Genomic DNA, 20,803 nt, shown 5'->3' on the forward strand with positions numbered 1-20,803 from the left:
TCAGGACAGTGGGGGCCGTTTACAGAAGATCAACAATACGCTAAAAGTGGACATTTTGGCTCACTTTAGCCATGTATACCTACTGACATAAACTCCCCATGCACTGAAAAAAAATCTTCACACAAATTTCTAGAAGCAGCCCAAGGCATTACACATAGATGTCACCCCACGCCATGTGGACTTCTCATGTGGTCGTCAAGTTGCCAGGTTGACTGGCAGTCAGATCTCCGGTCTCACTGAGAGTTGGGACCTTTGGAGCTTGTCTCAGGGAGAGGGGATCAACTGGGACTGGCAACCGCCATGCATGCAAAATCCTGTCGTTGGTCGCACATATGGCAGGCCCAGCCGCGCATTATGGAGATGATGAAAGGAAGCTTTACCCCCTTGATACTCGGTCAGGCAAATAGACACACACCTACTACATACCTGTTCTAACACAAAAACCAACATTTCAAAGTATATTACAGTATGTCATAAAATGTAGTATACACATATCTGTAGCCCCTGGCAGCAGTCATTTCTTACCAGACAGTGATAAAATCGTGTGGCCCATGAACCTGAAGAAGAGTGAAGTTGATTTTGATGCCGAAGCCGTGAGCCACAGTGATCAGCCAGGAGCAGTCAGCTGAGCTAGGGTACTCCTCTGGGTAACCTGGGGAGAAGATGGTCCCATTGTCCAATGTGATGTTCCCACCGCAAGGCACTGAGGAAGGGAGAAAGGGAGGCAGAGTATATATATATCAGCGGGCCAAGAATACAACAGGACACATCCATAATTCAGCCGCAATCGGTTGAAAAAGGGGATTTTTCATCCCCTGCTTCTTCTGCTTCGCTTCTCAGTTTCCCCCCCCCCCCTCTCCTTTACTCTTCGTCTAGTGCCCAGGCGCTTGTCTGAGCTAAAGATTAGCCGGTAAAGCCTGTTAGCAAGTGGGGACTTGGATGGAGTGTTTTGCTCAGATAAGGCCTCAACCCTTTCCCACTGGGGTGAACAGAGAGAGTGTGGATATGAGGCGAGGGGTTGGTGTGGACTGGGCCTTTAAGATTGTGTGTATACAGTTAGTGTATGAGAAGTGGATATCTGTGTATGAGTTTGAGTGACAGGAAAGGTTAAAACAGCATGTTTATGTCAGAGCTGACGACACTATAGAACCCCACAAGTCCACACATGGCTGACATCCTGAGGTAAAAAAATACCCTGCAAGCCTGACAAATACAGTAACACTCACTCTCACACACACAGACACACACAAACTACCCTGCACCCAGCATCCAATCTGCATGCATAGAAATTGTAACTATATTTCAAACATTCCTCAGGAACTCAGGAGGCTCTAACCAACTTAACGATTACGAAGCTTAACATTCCCGCTGGTGCCCTTGGAGAAACCCCATGTTCACTGTGGCGAAGCATGAGAAATCAGGAAGGAGTGGTAATCGCAGAAGTGCAGGCATCTTAAGCAACCCAGACGAGTATTTAGCTTAACGGCACACCCGTCGATGGCTATGGGCATATGATCTTTCCCAATGCAGAGATTGCATGTTGTATCCTTCTGTTTCTGTGTCAGGTTATGTGTGTGTTCATGTTATATAGCCGTCTGCTTTAGCCCTGTGACCCCTGTGTTGCCGGCTCACCTGTTAAATAAACCTTGGACACTATGGAGTTGTTCATATGGCTGACAACATCAACAGGCAAGCTACATAAACCTGCGAATATCATATGTCGATGGCTTTTATTGTGAAAGATGATAACAGAAGAAGTGGATCTGGTCTGAGCTGCCTTTGTCATGGTTGAATGGAGTAATAAAGTTTGCTTTCCTGGCTCGGGCTACAGAACATCCACGTAATAAATATAGGCGCAACTCATCCTGCTTCACATATGTGATGCCTTTATTCGCTGTACAAAAGCCCTGGAGAAAAAAATCGCCTTTGTTCTGAAAAACAATTACATCCCTTTTTTGCCGTGTAATATCCACGTTTTGTGTGAAAGTATTTCTGAAAAAAAACAATGGTTCAAAAAAAGATATGGACGTGTGGAAAAAAATTGTAAAGGCTTTAAACAAGTGTCTGTTTGCTTGGCTGCATGTGAGAAAATTACAATGATTCATTCTGGTAAAATTTGACTTTTCACATTTTCAACTCTCTCTTTATCAGTTTATTTAAAACTTGCTTTGGTCAGAGATAAGAATAATTAAAATAATGTATGGAAGAGATGAGCGAAGGTTAAGTGTAGAGAGAAATAGAAACAGCCCAAAAAAGGAAGGGTACAGTGATATCACTTTATAGTAAGAACATTGTATTCTGATAATGCCAAGACGAGTACGTGAGTGGAGGCCACGTAACAAAAATCAATGTCTCTCATCACTCTCAGAGAAAATCTGTGCAAATACTGCAGTGACAGTGAGTGTGAAGAGCAGGCTGTACTGGGTCAAATAAAGATGTAACAGCATGGTTTGCTGCCATGTAATAACAGCTATGCATGTGAGCTGAGAGGAGATCAGCTAAATATTATCTTGTCAATTTGCTGTCCGAAATCACTATCTTTCCGTAAATGGGTAAACTCGCTACCAACCGACCAAACTTTTCATACTATCGCATATGCATCGGATTGAGAGTTAACGATGTAACTACGATTCTCTGAGTGACCACCAGAGGCAGCGCTTTAACACTGAATATCTTCTGTCTCGAGAACGTGCATGTCGGTATTTATATCAAAAAAGTCACCTTGGATGACTTATAATAAGTAGAGTATAATAAGATGAGTATTTTCCCGATTAAGATGACGCAGAAAAACCTGGCAGGAGGATAGGAGATATTTGCTGAAGTAGACAAAAAGTGGAGGCCAATTGGATTAGAATTGCAGACTTCAACTTCGATGTTGATGCATAATGAATAATGTGGGATTACTACTCCTTAGTTCATGGGCTATTTGGGATATTTTGGGGTAAAGTCAAATGTTAAGTAAATAATCACACAAGCGTATGTATGTGGGCCTAGTCCTTTGCGTCCTTTTACATCCCTCAGACACACACACAGGTATCATTTTCTTGGATAATCATTTTTCAGCTTTAAACGTCATGTGAATATTGAAGATGCCTATAAAAAACAAAATTGCTATGAAAGAATACACTTCCTCCTGTTCCCTCTTCATTTTCCCTCTGTTGCTCCCCATCTCACTTACATTTATCTCCCTGCTTGCCCATTCAGAGTTCCAGTGTCACGGCCATCACCTCCCTGTGTAATTTTGCCAGCCTTATTGAATAATCGACAGCTAGAGCGTGAGAATGTGGGTGAAGGACGAGGCAAAAGAAAGAGCACCCATTACTTTTCTTTTCAATTCAGGCCCTCTGTTATTCCTCCTTTGTTTGCCTCCAGTGGTCTTTAGCACAGTTTTGATTCTCATTGAAGAATACTTTGCTTCATTAATGGTGGATAATAATTCACTATAATTGAATTATTCATAATAGATAATCATTATCTCCATAGCCCCACTTCGCACTAATGATGCTCAATAGCTCACTACATTCTAAACAGGAAGTCATGTTCTTACTTGCAGTGTAGTCGGGCCACTTGTTTGGAAGACTACTTAGTGGTCGGACTACTCAACGTGTTAATATGACGTAGTGTTTGGATATTAATATGACAAATCTCACAACCCCTACCTTCGCAGCGAGGGAAAGGGTGATCCCAATTGCGCGTGGTGCCGTGCTCACAGGTTAGGATGGCATGTCCCATTAGCTGATACCCAGGCAGACACTCAAAGGAAATAGACTGGCCCACATTGTAGCCAGCACCCACCACCACTCCGTAACGGAAAGGCTCTGGATCGAGGCACTCCTGTAGCTCATAAGCTGAGGGAGAGAACATCATGTACATCAGTCTATTTAAATCAGTAAACATTTTTCCTGAATAGATACTTTTAATCAGACTCATTGTAAACACTCACATAGCATTAAGACACAATTAAAACATGCTGTTATAACAAAATACTAGGTAGAGGGTCCCATATGCTCATTGTCTGTGACTGCCTGACGCTTGTAATCAATTCACACCTTTATGAATATGCCTCAATATGCTCTGCTTTCTGATCCTGTTCTGTTCCTCCTTTTGCTCAACCTCCCACACACTTCTCTTCCCACTCTTCCTTCTCAGACAGGAGTGAGAAAATGCCAGGGGCAGGTTTGACTTGTGCTGGAGGAGTATGATGCAGTCATCAGAAGTAGTGTGGGTAAATAATTCCTTCTTTTTATTTATTTATTTTTTTCTTCCTCTTAGAAAGAAAAGCAAAGCAGGCAGTGAGCCTTGAAGAGCCAGGATATAAATATGACTAAATAAATTGATTTCTATGGATCATAGCTTCCCTTTGTAGGAGATAACTCATGCAAATACTGCAAAAAGGGGGTATTTGCAAATATAATGCTTGATTTATATGCTAATGTACATAATTATGTAAATGCACAATGATACCTTTTCGATTGCTGGCTCGGTTGTTAAAAAAAATAAAAACTTTGTGTGCTTGTTGCATTTGCAGACGAGGGCAATATATTCCTTGCTGCCATACAGATATGCAGTGAAGCCTTTTATTGGTACATGCTGAGGAAATCTTTTAAGTGATCAACAGTTGTGAATAGACACATTTATAGATTCTGGGGAATTTACTGGGTCTGTGGGCTGATTAGTCTGACAGTCAGTTCAAGAGCCAATTCAGTAATGTTATGGCTTTACATGCATACACTTCACACTGAAGTGACGCTAACACTGACGCTGTTGCTGTGCAGAAGAACGTAACTCATAATACTGATACTGGCTCAACCCTGCAAAACTGATTATGATCATTTTTATGAATATATATTAGCAGAGACTATTTTTGTCTGAGAAAATCCTAAGGCTGATCATAATTTCTCGCTAATCGTACCAATATTCTTGGCCTCTTACCCTGGTACTCGAACCTGAACCCCGGTCTGTTCTGTGAATGGTCACTATGGAAATACACTGTGGTCTCATGGGAGGTGGTGAGAAGGGAGGAGGGAATATCCTGGCCGCTGAATCGACCAATCACCGCGCTTGTATCCAGGGGACCGTTGCGTATCTCGAGAAAATCGTGGTTGGCCTCGGTGGAGAAGTTGAGGAACTGAAGGTTGGCTCCTGGGGAAAAAAGAAGAAAGAAGCAGAATTGAGAAAGAGGCGAGAGTAAATCAACAACCGCAAATTTCATCCCGCACTCAAGCCCTACAATTTGTATGATTTAAGGTTCTTGAGAGTGGAAATGCTTTTAAGAGCCTCTCACGATGCTCACCATAACCAACTGGCAGGTAGATTCTCCAGGTACAGTCGCTGTTGCTAGGGTAGTTGCCAGGGAAACCAGGGCTGAGAATCATGCCCTCCATCTCCTCCCGAATTCCACCAGATTGAGCTGGCAGAAAAAACACTTTGATGAGCATCTGCACACGGCGATTCTCCCAGATTTTAATAATACCACAAACACGGTTCAACGCTGTTCTTTGTTTGTGATATTGGGAGTCTTGAACAACTGTAGTACTAATAGAAAATATTTGGTGACTTTATATGAGAAAAGAAAAGTTAGTCCATTTCGTTTCAGTTCAAACAAAGCAGAGGTGAAATATTTAGTCATTTTAAACTTGAATACCAAAGCCTGCACAGCTGAAGTTACAACTATAGGAGAAAGAAAAGATATTTTGAGGTTTGTTTGCGGTGTTTCAAATGAAAGAGATGTTTTTAATGCAGGTCAATGTGCTCTAATCTATTCTTGATTAAATGTTTAAATAAGGACATTCCCCTTTACCCTCACCCTTTCATGACATTAAATGTTTAATTTTTCAATGATATCAATGTAGTTACAATTTCAATAACAATGATGAAAACAATGTTGAAGACTAAAATTGTAAAATGTATTAAATTGTTTAAATTGACATACAAAGACTCATCTATCTCACTATCAAGTAACTCTGGAGCTATTTTCTTTCTACTTGAGATATTAAGGTGCCATGTACTGAACTGTATATTTTCATCCTTCTCCTTTCATCTTAAAACGAATGATGGATAACTGTTTTCCAGACTAAAAGAAGTGAAGTGAGGAGAAAAAGGGAACCGAAATATTGAGTAAAAGCAATGATTGGATCAAGAAAGATGAAAAGAGCGAGAGATCCTGACACCAAAAGTTAAAAAAAAAAAAAGATGAAAGGATGCTGAAAGTAATTGTAAAGAATTTGCAGACTAATGAGAAAAAGAATACAGAGGTACTGCAAGGGGGGGAAACAAAGACAAACACTGCATGTAAGATTAAGAAATAAATGTGACAAACAGCCAACATAAGTCAAAGGAGGGTGAAACCACACAAAGAGAAGCAGTGTGCTGTACCATTTTGTTAAATGTTATCCTGTAGCAGCACCAGAAGCCTGAGGTAATCAGGAAACTGCTGATGCTTGCGAACACGATGAATCTTCCCTCGACTTTAACCAATCACGGTCTGAGATGGAACTAATTAGGCAATAGTAGGTTGCTGCAGTAAGTGGAACCGGTTTGTCATGGCACTCTCACAGGGAGCGAGACTTGAGGTGGAGAACAGAGAAGAAACCTCATGCAGTTTCCTTCAGCGTGTGCAGCCAGCTTTCAACGTAGAAATATCAAACTCATTTTAAAAGTGCCAACCCTCCGATAATCTCAAACAAAAACACAACGTAGAGAAATATAACCCCTGCGTTTTTGTTTATACCTCACATTTTCTTCATTTTCTGATGGATTAAAGGGCTATCTTATGCCTGTTATACAGACTGCTTATGTGAGCTGTGAAACAGTATTGAAAAAAATGATTAAAATAACAATTTGTCACCTATAGTATGCAGTGATATGGTAATTCTATTCCGCTTTCATTCAGCGGCAAAGAGTCTTAACACAAGTTAAGTCATTACATGCTCGGTATATTGTTTGAAAAAGTTAGCTGGTGTGCTTGGCAAGGTAAAGAATCTCCAAGTAAAAAAAGTAAGAATGTAGAAAGATGCAGAGACGAAACAGAAGGAAGGCCAGACATAAAGGATATTTTTACCTATGCAGAGAGGAGGTGGGTAGTTCCATCGTCTGACGGTTCCAGGCATACAGGTGATGTGCGAGTTCCCCTGAAAGGAGCAGGCGAAGAACAACAAAAAACAGCCGATTAATTAAATTGTCCCCCCTTCTGTCACTCAACTGTTGCTCCAATTATTCAAACCTGTTGCCTGTCTCCACATGACGTCATGTGGCGATGTAATGACTAAATCTATCTGAAGTGACAGAGAATAATAGAGGGTGAGCATCACTGGCATATTAAGATGATCACTTACTGTTTCACCGCCAAAATATGCATGGCAACATTTGTTTTCTTCTGAAAGCTCTGCATCTGAGTTTCAAAGCTAACTTGACATAAAATATTGATTGATATTGATTTGACAACATAATGGGCTGACTCAGCTGACCTTTATTGAAAATGTTTCGCAGTCAGAGAAAGCCTGGCACATGTTGTAATGAGCTATAAGATTCTGCATGAGTTTAAAACGGACACAAATACAACATGCTGGTGAAGTCTTCTGAACATGACGCTCAATTTTACATGTCTCACTGTTTAAGGGTTGATACTGCAATGGTTAATAAAGACTTTAAATCTTTTTAAGGTTGAGGGATGATATCTTAATTTCCTCTTTAGCCTATCTACCTTAGCCTACGGCCTGAATTTAGGTCGGTAACAATAATTAATCAGAGACTTTTTAAGTAGATACGAGGAAGCAACGAGGAACTTCTGCATACAATAATATGAAGGATGTGTTTTAACAGTATGACTGATTTAACCTGTACAATAAAATGTCATTCTGTAGTCAATGTTGGCCAGAATTTGAATGACTTCTTATCTATCTGGCTTCATTTACATGACTGTCCTTGATAATGCTTTTATGCAAATATTGGGAGCAAAGCAATATTCTGTCCATTCACATAATTGAGAGGTAGTAGCATAACTTAAAACTCACAGTAATAACAGACATTATTATTTGATTATCCAGATTGAATAATTCCTGGAAACCGTTTTTTATTCAAATCTGATTATTGTCCTGATCTGATTAGTATCCATTGATCATGACATTAACTGAGATAAGCACATTATCATTTAGTCACAATAAAAAAGATGCAAATAAGGAGTATAGGCCCCCTAACAGGCGTCTATCTATTTTAAAAACACAGAACTCCATGTATTATTGCAAATATGTTGACATTAATTAAGTCTAATTAACATTATCAGAGCATGCATTTCAGTGAGGTTGAAAAATGAACAGATAACCTTTAAATAAACAACAAAAGGGCTAAAAAAGGATAAGCATCAATGGGTCACTTATGTCTTGACCATATCGGAAACTAGGAGATATTACCTGTAAAGTATATCCAGGTTCACAATGGAAAGACACCACATTATTCATCTGAAGACGCTCCCCAACTCTGATGGCGTTCATAGGAACAACAGGCTCTGGGCAACTGGTCAGAGACACCGCTAAGAAATAGATAAAAAAGACAACATGAATAGTGAAAAGGTAAGGGAAATGTAATAACTATACCTAAACAGGAAGGACAGGATTAGAAATCACAATGAAAAATGTGAAAATGTGAAAAATCCTGGTTATGTCTTGCATCGCTTACAGGCCATCCTAACCAGAATAACACAAGCCTACTTTAGAAGCAATGGAAGTCAGACGGCAGCTTGCAGTACACGGTTTTGCACTCTGCTGCTCACTTTACGACAAAGCAGACTTTGTATAAATGACCCGCTTCATTTTTAGATATGAACCATTCATTCTAAGTTATGGAAAACACAACAATTCTTAGTTTCAGTTGATTATTCACTTATAAAAACATTATTTTAAATTTCTACTAATAGATCCCCGAAATGCACACTGGCCCTTTAATACTTGTCTTCAGGGTATTAGTACTTTACATCAAGTGCCATGGACTGTTTTTTTTCCACTTACTTTTGTACTCCATCCTGAATCCAGCTGCAGACACACTAATATCAGAGAAGAAGTGGAGGTAGAGTTGGTTGGAGGTGCTGTTGAGGAGAGCTGGGACCGTGGTGCCTTGGGGTGAAGATTAATAGTGTAGTTTAGCTATGCTATCTCCTGCATAGGCCGACCATAACTAACTGTATAAGCTACTGGCAAATAGCTCAAAAGCGTGTTCTTTTTACATTTGCTGACTCTAGGGTGTGCGTGTCTGTGTGTGTTTGTGTGTACATGCAGCAAAAATGCATGCATGAATGATTGTGCATAGGTGTATTAGGATATTTGGGAAAGCAGATGCATAGTGTGACCTACTAATGACACAAAGAACAGAGCCAGTTGTATCTTCCAATGTGTGGGTATTTACTCAGCTCGTAAAACAATTAAACAAAAATGTGCGCAAAAAAAACGGGAAATAAAACATCACTCAATAAAAGCACATGTTCTACAGATACTCTATGACCTAAAATTGGTCATTTAATAACTCAAATTTGTGGGCCAGGCAATTCTCTTTCATCTCTTTACTTCAGGGCGCATCTAACATTTACTTTTGGTCAGGTTCCAAGAACAAACAAAAGGAGAATTCCCTGTTGCCATATCCGCACTATGAGGGGAGTAAGACAGATACTGTAAACAAAGGTTCAATTCAATTCCACACAGAAAAGGACAAGCTTTGTAGAATTGTACTGAGGTTTTCCACGGGAAGCTCAACCAGTTTGGAATTTTTAACCTCTCCGAAGACTACATCTGCTGCCTGTTTCCACTATGTATTTCATTAAGCAATGTTACAGTGCCAACTGTACCACATGAGGCCCCCATTTCTAGTACTGTACATGTTGTTTAACAAATACAATATGTGTTAGAGGTTGTATTCTGCTCTGTGAAAACTGATTAGGCTATTGTGTTGGTCCGGCTATGCTTTTTGGCAGGTATGTATGAGTGATTTTAAAAATGTGTTTGATGTCCAAGGTTGGGGTGGGAATAAACATTGAAAACATGATTCAGAATGTGCAAGAAAATAAATGCACACATATGAACAAATATACAGCAATACCTGAGAAGCTGCCAAGCATGGTGTCGGTGTTGTCCCCTCCGTCAAACACTTCCAGCGAGTCCCAGTTCTGCTCTGTGACAAAGCTGATTACCTGGATCTGAGACAGCGAAGGAGAAAGAGAACAACAGTTTGGGATTTAGGGAGCAGAGCACTAACAGTAGGATCAAGGGTGTGTATGGGTATGGACATCAATAATAAGGTTGAAGGGTTGAGGATTCATTAGTAGGAGAACACAACATGTTTCACAGGGAAACAAAAGTTTAGAGTACCTTTAAAGGTGCATATAAATAAATACAGTTTTTACATAGAAGGTTAAAAATTTGGAATTAATAAAGCTGTGAGGACATCACAAATAGCAAGTTCTGAATTCTCAATAGAACAGAACAATGTACATTGTGCAATATACTATGTCTTTGCTAGCTTTTATATATTTCAAACATCCTTTTGGAACGCTGTAGTCAGGTGGTGGGCCTTGGATTTGAATTGAAGAAAACTGTATGACGGCTGCAGAGAACGCTGGATATGGATAATACCTTTCAAAGAAAGGCAGACTGAGACTTCTAAATAAGTGTCTCTGTGTCCCTAAACAACACTTGAGAAAAAAAAAAAGATACCACATACTTTAAGAATAGCACTCTGAATTCACACAAAGATTGCCTAAAACATGGATTATAAAACTTATTTTGCTGTTGAATACTAACCAAAGGAAGTGGGAGGCCTACCCTAAATAAATAAAATGGCCTAACAAATTAAAGTGAAATGAGGGGTACAGCGGGTGCTTCTCTAATCGGAAGTTCGGTGATTCAATCCCCGGCTCCTCCAGTCCGAATGTAGATGTCCTTGGGCAAGATATGGAACCCCAACTTGCTCCCAAAGGCTTTGCCATCTGTCTGTGAATGTGCTTTAGTTCAAATTCTAATGGGCAGGTGGCACCTTGCATGGCAACCTCTGCCATCAGTGTATGACATGATGTAAATGGGAGAACGTTGACATGTAGTGTGCAGCACTTTGAGTGGTTGGAAGACAAGAAAGGAGCTAGTAATACAATGTGTGAAAGGGGCTACACTGCCATCTACTATATCTTTGTTCTCTGTCTTAAGCTAACATTAAAGCTAAAATGTCATTCCATCCTTTCACTCTCAAAGCCTCCCTTTCTGTTCCCGCTCACTCCATTACTCAGCCCTCTCCTCTGCCTCTGATGGTTATAGATCAGATACCAGCCAATTAAAGGAGCGGTAGGGGCTCCGGTGGATCCCGGGGAGACAACGCAGATCATAGATTGATCTTTCATTAGGGGGTGCCACGACAAATGTGCCGGCAAGGCACCTCGCTCCTTTAAGTTCTCTTCTGGATCGTGATACTCCAATCTAATGTTGCCGCTGCTAACTGGTAGAAGGGAAGCAACAGAGAGAAAGACAATGACCATGTGAAAAAGATGACGTGGACTCTAAATAATAGGGATGAGGAGGACGCAGCTGCAGGGAGTATCGACACAGAGCAGAAAACCCTCTACAGTGAGCATGTCAGATTTTGGAAGTGCAGGCAGTGACCCTTTTGCAACGAGTTAGAGTGTGTGTCCGGGTGTGCAGTGGTGGTCCAAAGAACACAAACACTCGTATATCATTTCCAAACTATACCGTTGTCACTCTGGTATGTATACGTTCCAGTGCCATGCTGTTGTCCTTGAGAGTGTGTGCGCAGCCAGTTCTCTGTTCTTATTCTCGGTCTATTTCACCTCTAAGCCACTGAGATGTTAGCGTGTAGTGCAGCATGCTAAGTGTGCCTGTGGGCCATCTCGTGTATTTGACCTGCAAGGACAGCCGGCTGACGTGGAGGAGCTAATAGCCGAGGGACTGCACTGAGGTCATTAGCCACGGAGGCTGAAGCATAAGCCTAAAAACTTTCCTTCCGGCAGATCCACAGGGACCCCTGGTAAAGTTCCATCACACGTGCTTCAATGAATACAAATATGCAAACTGAATTAACTCCCAAGAAAGAAAAGTAAAGTAATTGAACAGGCAATTATATACAACTTCATTTCCTAATTTTCAAATTGTGCAATCTTAAGTCTCTGGTATAGTGATACAGTCTGTAGTCTTTATCGTGCAGCAGCTCTCCTGTACCCTGAGAATTGTAAATGCTACAACTTGATGTAATGTTGGTATTTCTATTAATTAGCCCATGGTAAGCCGGTAAAACACATCATCACACAGGAGCTTGTTGTCAAGGCCATGCATAGCTGTAAAAGCTAGAGGCTACAGGTCAAATAAATCTATTAACTCATATATGCTGCAGATTAGCCTCAGAATACTCATTAATGGACACAATGTGAAACTATCACGCTGATGTCAGGGAGATAGAAAAACATAAATCTAAATGTCTCTATTATATTGCATGCCTGTAAGTCAATAGTTGTATCGTACTATGAAGCTGCATTATTATGATGCTTTTCTAGTCGGCGTGAAGATAGGTTCCATTTATATATTATGTAGAATACCTTCCGAAACTGAATTTCTCTTCCCCAGTTTTTGACTTGGCTATTATCCTGACTTGACTACAAACGATGCGTTAATTCCTTTGGTTCCATGTAGTTTGGAAATGTGGGATTGTATTTTGGAGGGATGTAATCTCTGATTTACTCAAAATTTAACTCAGTTTTGCGTAATCTGATTATTACAATTCGGTCACACAGGATAACGTTGATGCCAGGGGAGAAACTTTGTTATGCAAACCTGGATTCCTGATCCTTCAGGAACAGTGATCTTCCAGACACAGTTGAGGCTGTTGAGGTAAGGCTCAGGAAAGCCAGGAGATAAGATGGTGCCAGTTCGATGGGTCAGATTGCCTCCACATGGAACTGCAGGAGAAAGGGATTTTAAAAAAAGGGATGAGCGGGATACCACTGGTGTACCAGTGTACCAAAAATGGCTACAGATGGGATGTAAAAAGATGCAGCAAGAGTAAGATTAGGTATATGCATACAAGCATACATTACATTTGCACACTAAATACTATTACAAATATGTTAATATTGCTTCCTCCTTAATCCTCTTTCCTCAAACATTCATGGGATTCTGCTAGAAGGATCATAGAAAACCGGATGAAGATCACACAACAGGTAAGGCAAAAAAATAATAATGATAAAATAGTTAATTGTATAAGTTTCTTACTTGGTACATTTTCAGTTTGTTTTAAGAAAAATCTGATTTTAGGACTCACTAAAATTGAATCATTAAACCACAACTAGACTGGAGTCTTAACCACCTGGACATGCAAGCACACATACTAGACTTGTTCAGCACATTCGCACATCTGGTGACAGCATAGGAGCATCTGCTACAGCTGTATGTACTGTAGTGTGTGAGTGAGAGCGTTCCTTCGTATATAAAGTACATGCTGATATCTCCATATGAGTGTGTGTGTGTGTGTGAGAATGTGTGTATTTGTGACCCTCAGCAGAGCCTGCCACCTGTGTACTGCATGACTGAATCTCGCTGAATCGCTATAGGCAATGGCTGGCAGCTCGCATCTGTGTCGTAGTAACAAGAGTTTTCGACTCAATCAAGTCGGAGAGACACAGAGACAGCAGGATAGATGGAAAGAAAGAGAGGGATTACAATAATTGAAGACACAAACAAATGAATGAGGAAAGAAAGCGAGACAAACAAAAAAAGCGTGTTTGTGTCTGTATTTGAGAATTCATGCCGTACCTATACAGCTGGGTATGGAGCTGTTCCATTGGGCCAGGGCATTGGGAACTGTCAAACATTCAATGGCACTCGGCCCCTCCAGCATGTAACCTGGACTGCACTCAAAGCGGATCACAGCACCAACGGCAAAGTTGTTACCCATACGGCGGCCATTCCTGGGCTCAGGGACTGAGCTGCACTGGGTGGCACTGGTCCTTGGCACGGCTTTGGAGAGACAGAGTGATAAACAGGGTGACTACAGGTGTTGATTTGAAGTCCGTATCTGTGACATTTCCAAGAAGAAATAAGGCTATAACGCCCATCTCTGTTGCTGATTATAGTCAGTTCACGATAGCTTTAACAATACGTCTTTCCAAACACTTTCTTTCTTTCCAACACTTGATCGAGTGATTTATTTGAAAAGTATTACTTTAAAAGTTGTCACTATCTGAATAATCAGACTGTGTCCCAAATAAATAATACAAAATATGGCGTTTTGCTTGGTCTTTGTATCATGGTTCCTTCAGCTTACTTAAAATAGAATACAAAAAAAAAGAATTATCTATTCATTAAACTTTCTCCAGAGCCGATATTGCCTTTGGATATCTGCAGGAAATGTCATTTCAGTTCAAGAGAAAAGTCTCTCTTAGGGCAAGAGAAGAACGTAAGAGTTCCAACACAATCTTTTCAACAGACTGCTATAATTCTACAGTGTTAATGCTCGAGAGTAAGCACACACACACACATCACAGTTGAAATAGTGGATGAAGGGGAATCCTTTCGAAATAACTCAACAATTAAAGTTGGTAATTGGGCTGTGAGAACAGAGGGAATCCAAAAGAATGTAAACACTTACCCTGGTAGACCAGGTGGAATCCTCTCGAGGTGGATTGGCCTTTGGAGGTGAAGCAGATCATGATTTGGTTGGAGGTTGCTAATGGCAAAGACTCACCTATGATGGGGAAAAGTTAAAGTCACAGTTTGTACCGTTTTTAGCAAAGTGCTGCTAGGCCACATTAGCCTTTCACAGAACGACCTACTGGGATGGAAGTACAATATGCCTTTAGGGCTTTATAAGGCACACTGAGCCTATCGCCGCAGTCTGCCTATATCCAGGCATGTTCTGGGAGTTCAGAAGCTACTGTTGATCTGTGCCTTGAAGAGTATGTAAGCTCACGGTTGTGTTCTTGTTTTTCCCAGCTCATAAATATAATTTACGGTTAATTTCTTTGTCTTGTCCCAGCTGGACTATTGAGACTCTCTGTTCACATACCCAAGTAACAAATCACTACGGGAGAATCTGCAGCTGGTAAAAAATGGTTGTTCTTTGTGTATGAAATTAGTTTTTTACTGAAATGTAATTTGTTGCGTGGTTTGCTCAAGATACCATATCCATAAAATAAACATTGAATTGTCGACAATTTACTGAAACATTTAGGGGTTCAATACTTTAGAGGGCTGCCTGCATGTTCACAGTGAAATATTTCCTCATTAATTAAAATCATTCAACATGCATCTGTGCCAAAATGTCAAATCTGTGACTATAAATCAGATCCTCGTATGTTCTCACTGAGATTACAATATTATGATCACCTGCTATATTCATCAGCTCATAGGGTAATTAAACACCCCCATGATGTCTCTACTGTGGTGGAAACCTGTTTGTTTGACTGACGCCGAACATGACACAAAGTGTGAGCATCTCTGTCTCTGCCACACTCTCTTTCTCTCAGTGTGTTGCTGACTGGCTCTCTGCAGTGGATCTCATTACTCTGTGTCTGCTTGCTGTCACACTGTAGTGGAAGTCAGACGTGCTTAAACCCAGAGGCAACATCTGTGCGTCTGTGTCAGTGAGTCTATCCTGTGTATGCATGTTTAGCTGGCGTTTTAGCGTGCGTGAACATTTCTACACCTTTTGGTGCCGTGTACGGAGATAGCTCCAATGGCACACTTTCCTAAAGCGTCTTCACCATGATAGTGCAAGCTCCACTGTCGGATTCCCAAGGCATGCTGGGTAGTTTATTAGAAGCCCTTCATGTGTGCTGTCATGGTGACAGTGTTTCATAATTTGCTGTGCCAGACTTCAGCATGTAACTTGTGAACTCTCTGGTCACTTTTCAGCTCCAAACTACGTTGCCGTTAAAACGATTCTGCATGCGTATGAAAGACTTCTAAGGACAAATATGACTTTGGCTGGAAGGCAGGAGTCAACATTCAGCGGCGGTTGTTGGTTATGCCCTGGTTTAGATACAGCAGTCATGGTGAACAGATGTCAGAGATTAACACTACAGCTGCTAAACCACAACTCAAACAGGTTTAAAGTTAAAAACAGCCCTGTGTGGATTACAGTTGGAGACTTTTATGAATAAGACATTTTCTGAATGAGTGTTTTGCTCTGAAACAAAAGAAGCAAAGGTGTTCAAAGTTAAATGTAGTTGAAATAAGACTCACTAGTCACACATGGCCAAGAGAGCGAAAATTGCCTTTTTTTTTTAATTAATACAAAAATTAGCATTTAGATAAATATCACTGATTTATTGATTCAGTCCTTTTGTCGTTTCGGCCTACATGCTGTCTCCTTTTCTTTTCTAATTCCCACATTTTATCATTTTCTTGTTCAACTCTCCATTTCCTCATTTTATTCCGTCTGTCACCACTGCCTCGGAAAATTCACAATCAATGTTTTTACTCTTCCAAACTAGGGATTTGCCTCACCACACATGAGAGTAATGGAACTTTACTGTTGGATGCTTTACTGAGACTACATTATTGTAATATGCTATTCACGGTCAGGATAATCAGAGGAAACTTCCCTTATGTTTTGACAACTGTGATTTACGATGCGTGACAATATATAATATAATATCCTGCCAGCCACTAAAATACTCATTACCGGCTATATGTTTATTGCACATAATGACAGCTTGTATATTAGACTGTATGGTTGAATTTATTGCTTTATAAGCTTGCAGATGTGTTAGTCCATTTGTGAGCTTTAATGTATCTATATAGTGGATGAAGGTACACAGTTCTGGATTATGCCTAATTCATGCTAGTTATGTCCGTGTGCACCAGTTCTTCATCTGCACCGTCTGTGTGAGTTTAAACTCACTCTTCTCTTGCCAAAATGTGTCAGCTCTGCTCTGCCATGCCTGGTTAGAGATCTCTGTGAACCTGCCGCCAGGAGTCCTCATTTAATACAGCGGCCTGTTTATTGAGCTGTAAACTGGATTTTCAGAGGCTACTCTGGACACAAACCAAAGTAATCATTTTGCTTTTGTCAAGCCACAGGGCAGGTTGAGATGGAGAGCTGCCCTAAACTCACACACGTTTTCACTCCACCCCTCTCAAAAGGTTGAACCTTCCCTATTCAAGCTATTTCTGTTGTGGCATTTGTCATAATGCAATTCCACAACACTGTTAGAACCGAAATCAATCGTTCTCCTTCCGCCTTTCTCACTTATCATCACTTGCCATTCTCATACATAACTGCTTTATTTCATTCTTGTTCATATGGGCTGTACTTCTGTTCTGTTGGCAATTTTGGATATAGTTGAAACCTTGATTGTATCTTTAGGTTCAAGGAAAAAACTCAAATTAGGATTAGGCTTGGATGGCGTAATGATTTAATTGAGGAAATGTTTTTGCTAAAGGTTTAAAATTCTTGTCATTCTTTAATGTTTGTTAGATTATATTGTATCGTTTTTAAATAATGACAAAAATAATGGTATTACCACAAAGTTATGATTTGTAAAATTGAAGCTGATACTGTTGCATGCAAGCTGAAAAGTTGAGCCACTAATTGTAATTTCATATTTATGATAGTTGCGGTTATGTTCATGCAGTTTTGAGAAGATGTCTTTGTTTGAAATCTTAATGCTAAATATGTAATTTCCCCCTATCTTATGTGTTTGTTTAACACCAGTTCAGGTGTATGTGCAGGTGAGTCTTCTTGAGCCTGTCTGCTGATACGTTATCCCTGTGACTCTTAAGTTGTTGTTGTTGCTGTTGAATTGTTTTACAGCTCACTGGAGCCCACCTGCAGCCACGGCTGCTCTGCCTGTGTCAGCAATTTGTCCCTGGATCCTTATGAAAGGGATACGATCTAGACAACATTATGTTTAGTCCCCTGTCATGTCAAAAAATAACGGCCAGGCGATCAAACAGCCCAATCTCCTTTGCTGATTTGTTAAATACTGGTGCTGAATATAAAACAAAACCTGTACAAGTGTGTTGGATTCAAGTCTTGCCAACCTGCATTTCAAAGTAAATAGCTTCTATTAACCACCCCCCTTAAGTTTAGTATCTGATGAAACATCCCCCACAGTAGCTACCCAGTGTATTTTTATTTAGGTACCTGTGTGCGCTCCAGAAAGGGAGCTGAGAACACGGGAGTGCTGTGTCGCCCCATCATAAACCTCCACAATGTCATTCAGAGCTGTCTGGAAGAAGGCGAATTGACTGAAGACCACTGGAAAAGACAGATATGGACAGAAAATTGACATCAGAGCAAATTGAAATGAGCTAAAATGTGTTGCTGCAGCACAGTCACACTGGGAACTCTAAAACCCATTCAAAATAACACAGACAAATCATAAAAAGTACTCTGTAGTATCCTCATTCAAAAGGAAATATCAACAGCAATTTCAATCCAAATGTCTTCTTTAAAGCGAAGTGGATAATACTGCCAGTCATGACAACGCAACCAAAACATTACATTACACGACTAAATCAACAATCCTCTCTGGGCTTGATTGCTTGTCAGTGGATGAAAGGCTTTGGCAACGACAGCCAAACTGTTGTACAATGTGCGGCTAAAGCTCCATGATGGTGCTTTCATCCTTTCTACCGATACCACTGCTCATATTCAGTCCTTTCACATATAATCTTTGTCTAGTTTGCTTATATATAGCGCGTTGAAGAGAAGGATGAAGAGGATGAGGAGGAGAGGGCAGAGGGGACAGAGTACTTGTGCTCTCCATTAGGTGTAATGGCAGCTACTCTTAAAACATGACTCAGCGTCTGTTTTCTCCGACTCAGCTTCGGTGGTTTCCTTTACATGTACATCCGCTTCATCTCCATCTAATGATAAGAGATGCCAGTGGTTGCAGTGACAGCCGCCCTGTCCTCTGCATTGGGGAAAATAGTCTATTATTAGGGCAGGTGCATCAGCCCTAATGAGAAGCGGCAAGAATGGAGGTGAGAATAATTGTGGCTCTGCAACGACAAAGTGTGATGCCTTGGGCCTCCCTGTCATTTTCCAGGAAAATGCAAATGTGGACTTTCATAATTAAAATTTCCTCTCACTCTTTGAATCCATTGAGTAAAATATGTTGCCGACAGGGGTCCAAAATGATAGGGTGCCGAGTCATTTTGGAGCAGCGCCAGACCTCTGAAAGGGCATCAATGACCTCGACATTCAAAAGACCAGGGTTAAGTACCCAAAACACATGCCGACGTCTGCTGTTTGGTGTGATTTAACAATGATAGGACTTGAGCTTCCCCTTAGAGAGGCACAATACTGATAACTTGAGGAAAGAGAAAAGGAAACAGGGGATACAAAGAGAGAAAGACAGACAGAAAGTCAAGCCGGGAGACTTCGTGGGCAACTAAGTGAAACATGTTTGCTTCTGTATTTGCATGTTTGAGCCGTGTCATACTTCTGCATTGTTTTGCTTTCTGAATAATTTGCTGCTCCTACAGTATCAGATTACATATTGGAAGCAAGCTGTGACCTTTAAGATGGAAATGCCAAAACGTAGTGAAACTCCGGAAACTCTGGATCTTCCAGACACCAATTATTTTTTGGTTTGGTTGTGTGTGTGTGTGTGTGTGTGTGTGTGAGTGTGTGTGTGTGTGTGTGTGTGTGTGTGTGTGTGTGTCTGAGACAGACAGATTGTATGCCTGGGGTGTGAGATAGTGATTAAATTGTTCGACCAAAGTAATGTAAAAATGTATGTATGGAAATAAGACAAAATTGATATTGGAACTATCAATCACTGTGTGACTCTACTGTGTAGGAAAATATGAAAAAAACAATTGCATTCAGTAAACCTCAGACTAAAGCACTTTAATTGCAATACAAGACAATGTGTGTGGGAGCTTTTACACGTTTTCCACAAACTTGTTGCCTACTACACCTCTGCCACTAATAATATTTAGGTGTGAGAAAAAAAGCTAATAAGTTTTCCTCTTACTTTCATTAGTTTGCACAGTACAATAATATGTAGAATTTTGTCAGGCCCCTGAGCATTGTTTGAGTCTGATATGGGCCTTTTGTGCATTGTAGAATAACTGCATCTTAAATAAACACACATAATTATCCCCACAAACACAGAAATGCACAAATAAAATGGATAAAATGAACCAATCCAGTAATACAGTGCTCTTCCTTAGCTCTTACCGTAATCCTTGGGCACCACCACGGTGTACAGACAGCTTCGCGCACTGCTATAATTGCCAGGGTAACCAGGAGACAAGACCACTCCTTCCAAACCTGAGTACTGTCCACCACATGGAGCTGGAGAAAGACAAAGAGATGAGACATGAAGAGACAGGGCAGACAGAGAAGGAAGGTCTAAAGCCAATAGTGCACAATTTCATTCCTCCACTACCTCCTGCTCGTCCATCCCGCCCTGTTCTATTACTCCTAAATTACTTTTCTTGTCTGATTGGGTTTTGGGTGGAAGATGTCCCTGGTGGTTGCCAGAGTGAAATTGCAATGTTTTCCAAGTGTCCCTCTGGGTTAGCCTGGGTGAGATCAGGCCCGAATCGCCTCTCCTGCTTAAAGCCCCTAAAAATGCTCTATGTGTGCTCTAATCTTTGTGCAAGTGCGGATCCCATATATATATGTCAGTGTGCTTTGCTTGTTTGAAAAAAAAAAAAGCGTGGTGTGTACTTGTATTCCACCTGACATGTAACCGAGGCCTCACACTGCGAGAGCCAGATACGGTGGCGCCGGAAATCTTTTACCAGCTTTTCAGGGGAATATGCACAGCGTGTGTCAGTCGTGTCGTGGGAACGTCAGAGAA

General features: G+C 40.7%; 1 protein-coding gene across 1 annotated transcript in view; it reads right to left on the bottom strand.

Moving 5' to 3' along the window:
* The window catches only part of csmd2 (CUB and Sushi multiple domains 2), a 204,277-nt gene that overhangs the window by 42,890 nt on the left and 140,584 nt on the right, over positions 1-20,803 (bottom strand). Inside the window, exons 32-44 of the mRNA XM_031853674.1 lie at positions 20,176-20,292; positions 18,130-18,243; positions 14,629-14,724; positions 13,794-13,997; positions 12,816-12,940; positions 10,084-10,180; positions 9,003-9,107; positions 8,409-8,527; positions 7,061-7,130; positions 5,294-5,410; positions 4,933-5,142; positions 3,660-3,848; positions 526-703 (exon numbers count right to left, since the gene is read on the bottom strand). Of these exons, the coding sequence (XP_031709534.1) occupies positions 526-703; positions 3,660-3,848; positions 4,933-5,142; positions 5,294-5,410; positions 7,061-7,130; positions 8,409-8,527; positions 9,003-9,107; positions 10,084-10,180; positions 12,816-12,940; positions 13,794-13,997; positions 14,629-14,724; positions 18,130-18,243; positions 20,176-20,292 (1,741 nt within the window). The remainder of the gene's footprint in view (positions 1-525; positions 704-3,659; positions 3,849-4,932; positions 5,143-5,293; positions 5,411-7,060; positions 7,131-8,408; positions 8,528-9,002; positions 9,108-10,083; positions 10,181-12,815; positions 12,941-13,793; positions 13,998-14,628; positions 14,725-18,129; positions 18,244-20,175; positions 20,293-20,803) is intronic.

The sequence above is a fragment of the Anarrhichthys ocellatus genome, unplaced genomic scaffold, assembly GCF_004355925.1.
Source record: "Anarrhichthys ocellatus isolate YVR2014 unplaced genomic scaffold, GSC_Weel_1.0 scaffold14, whole genome shotgun sequence".
NCBI classification, from domain to species: Eukaryota; Metazoa; Chordata; class Actinopteri; order Perciformes; family Anarhichadidae; genus Anarrhichthys; species Anarrhichthys ocellatus.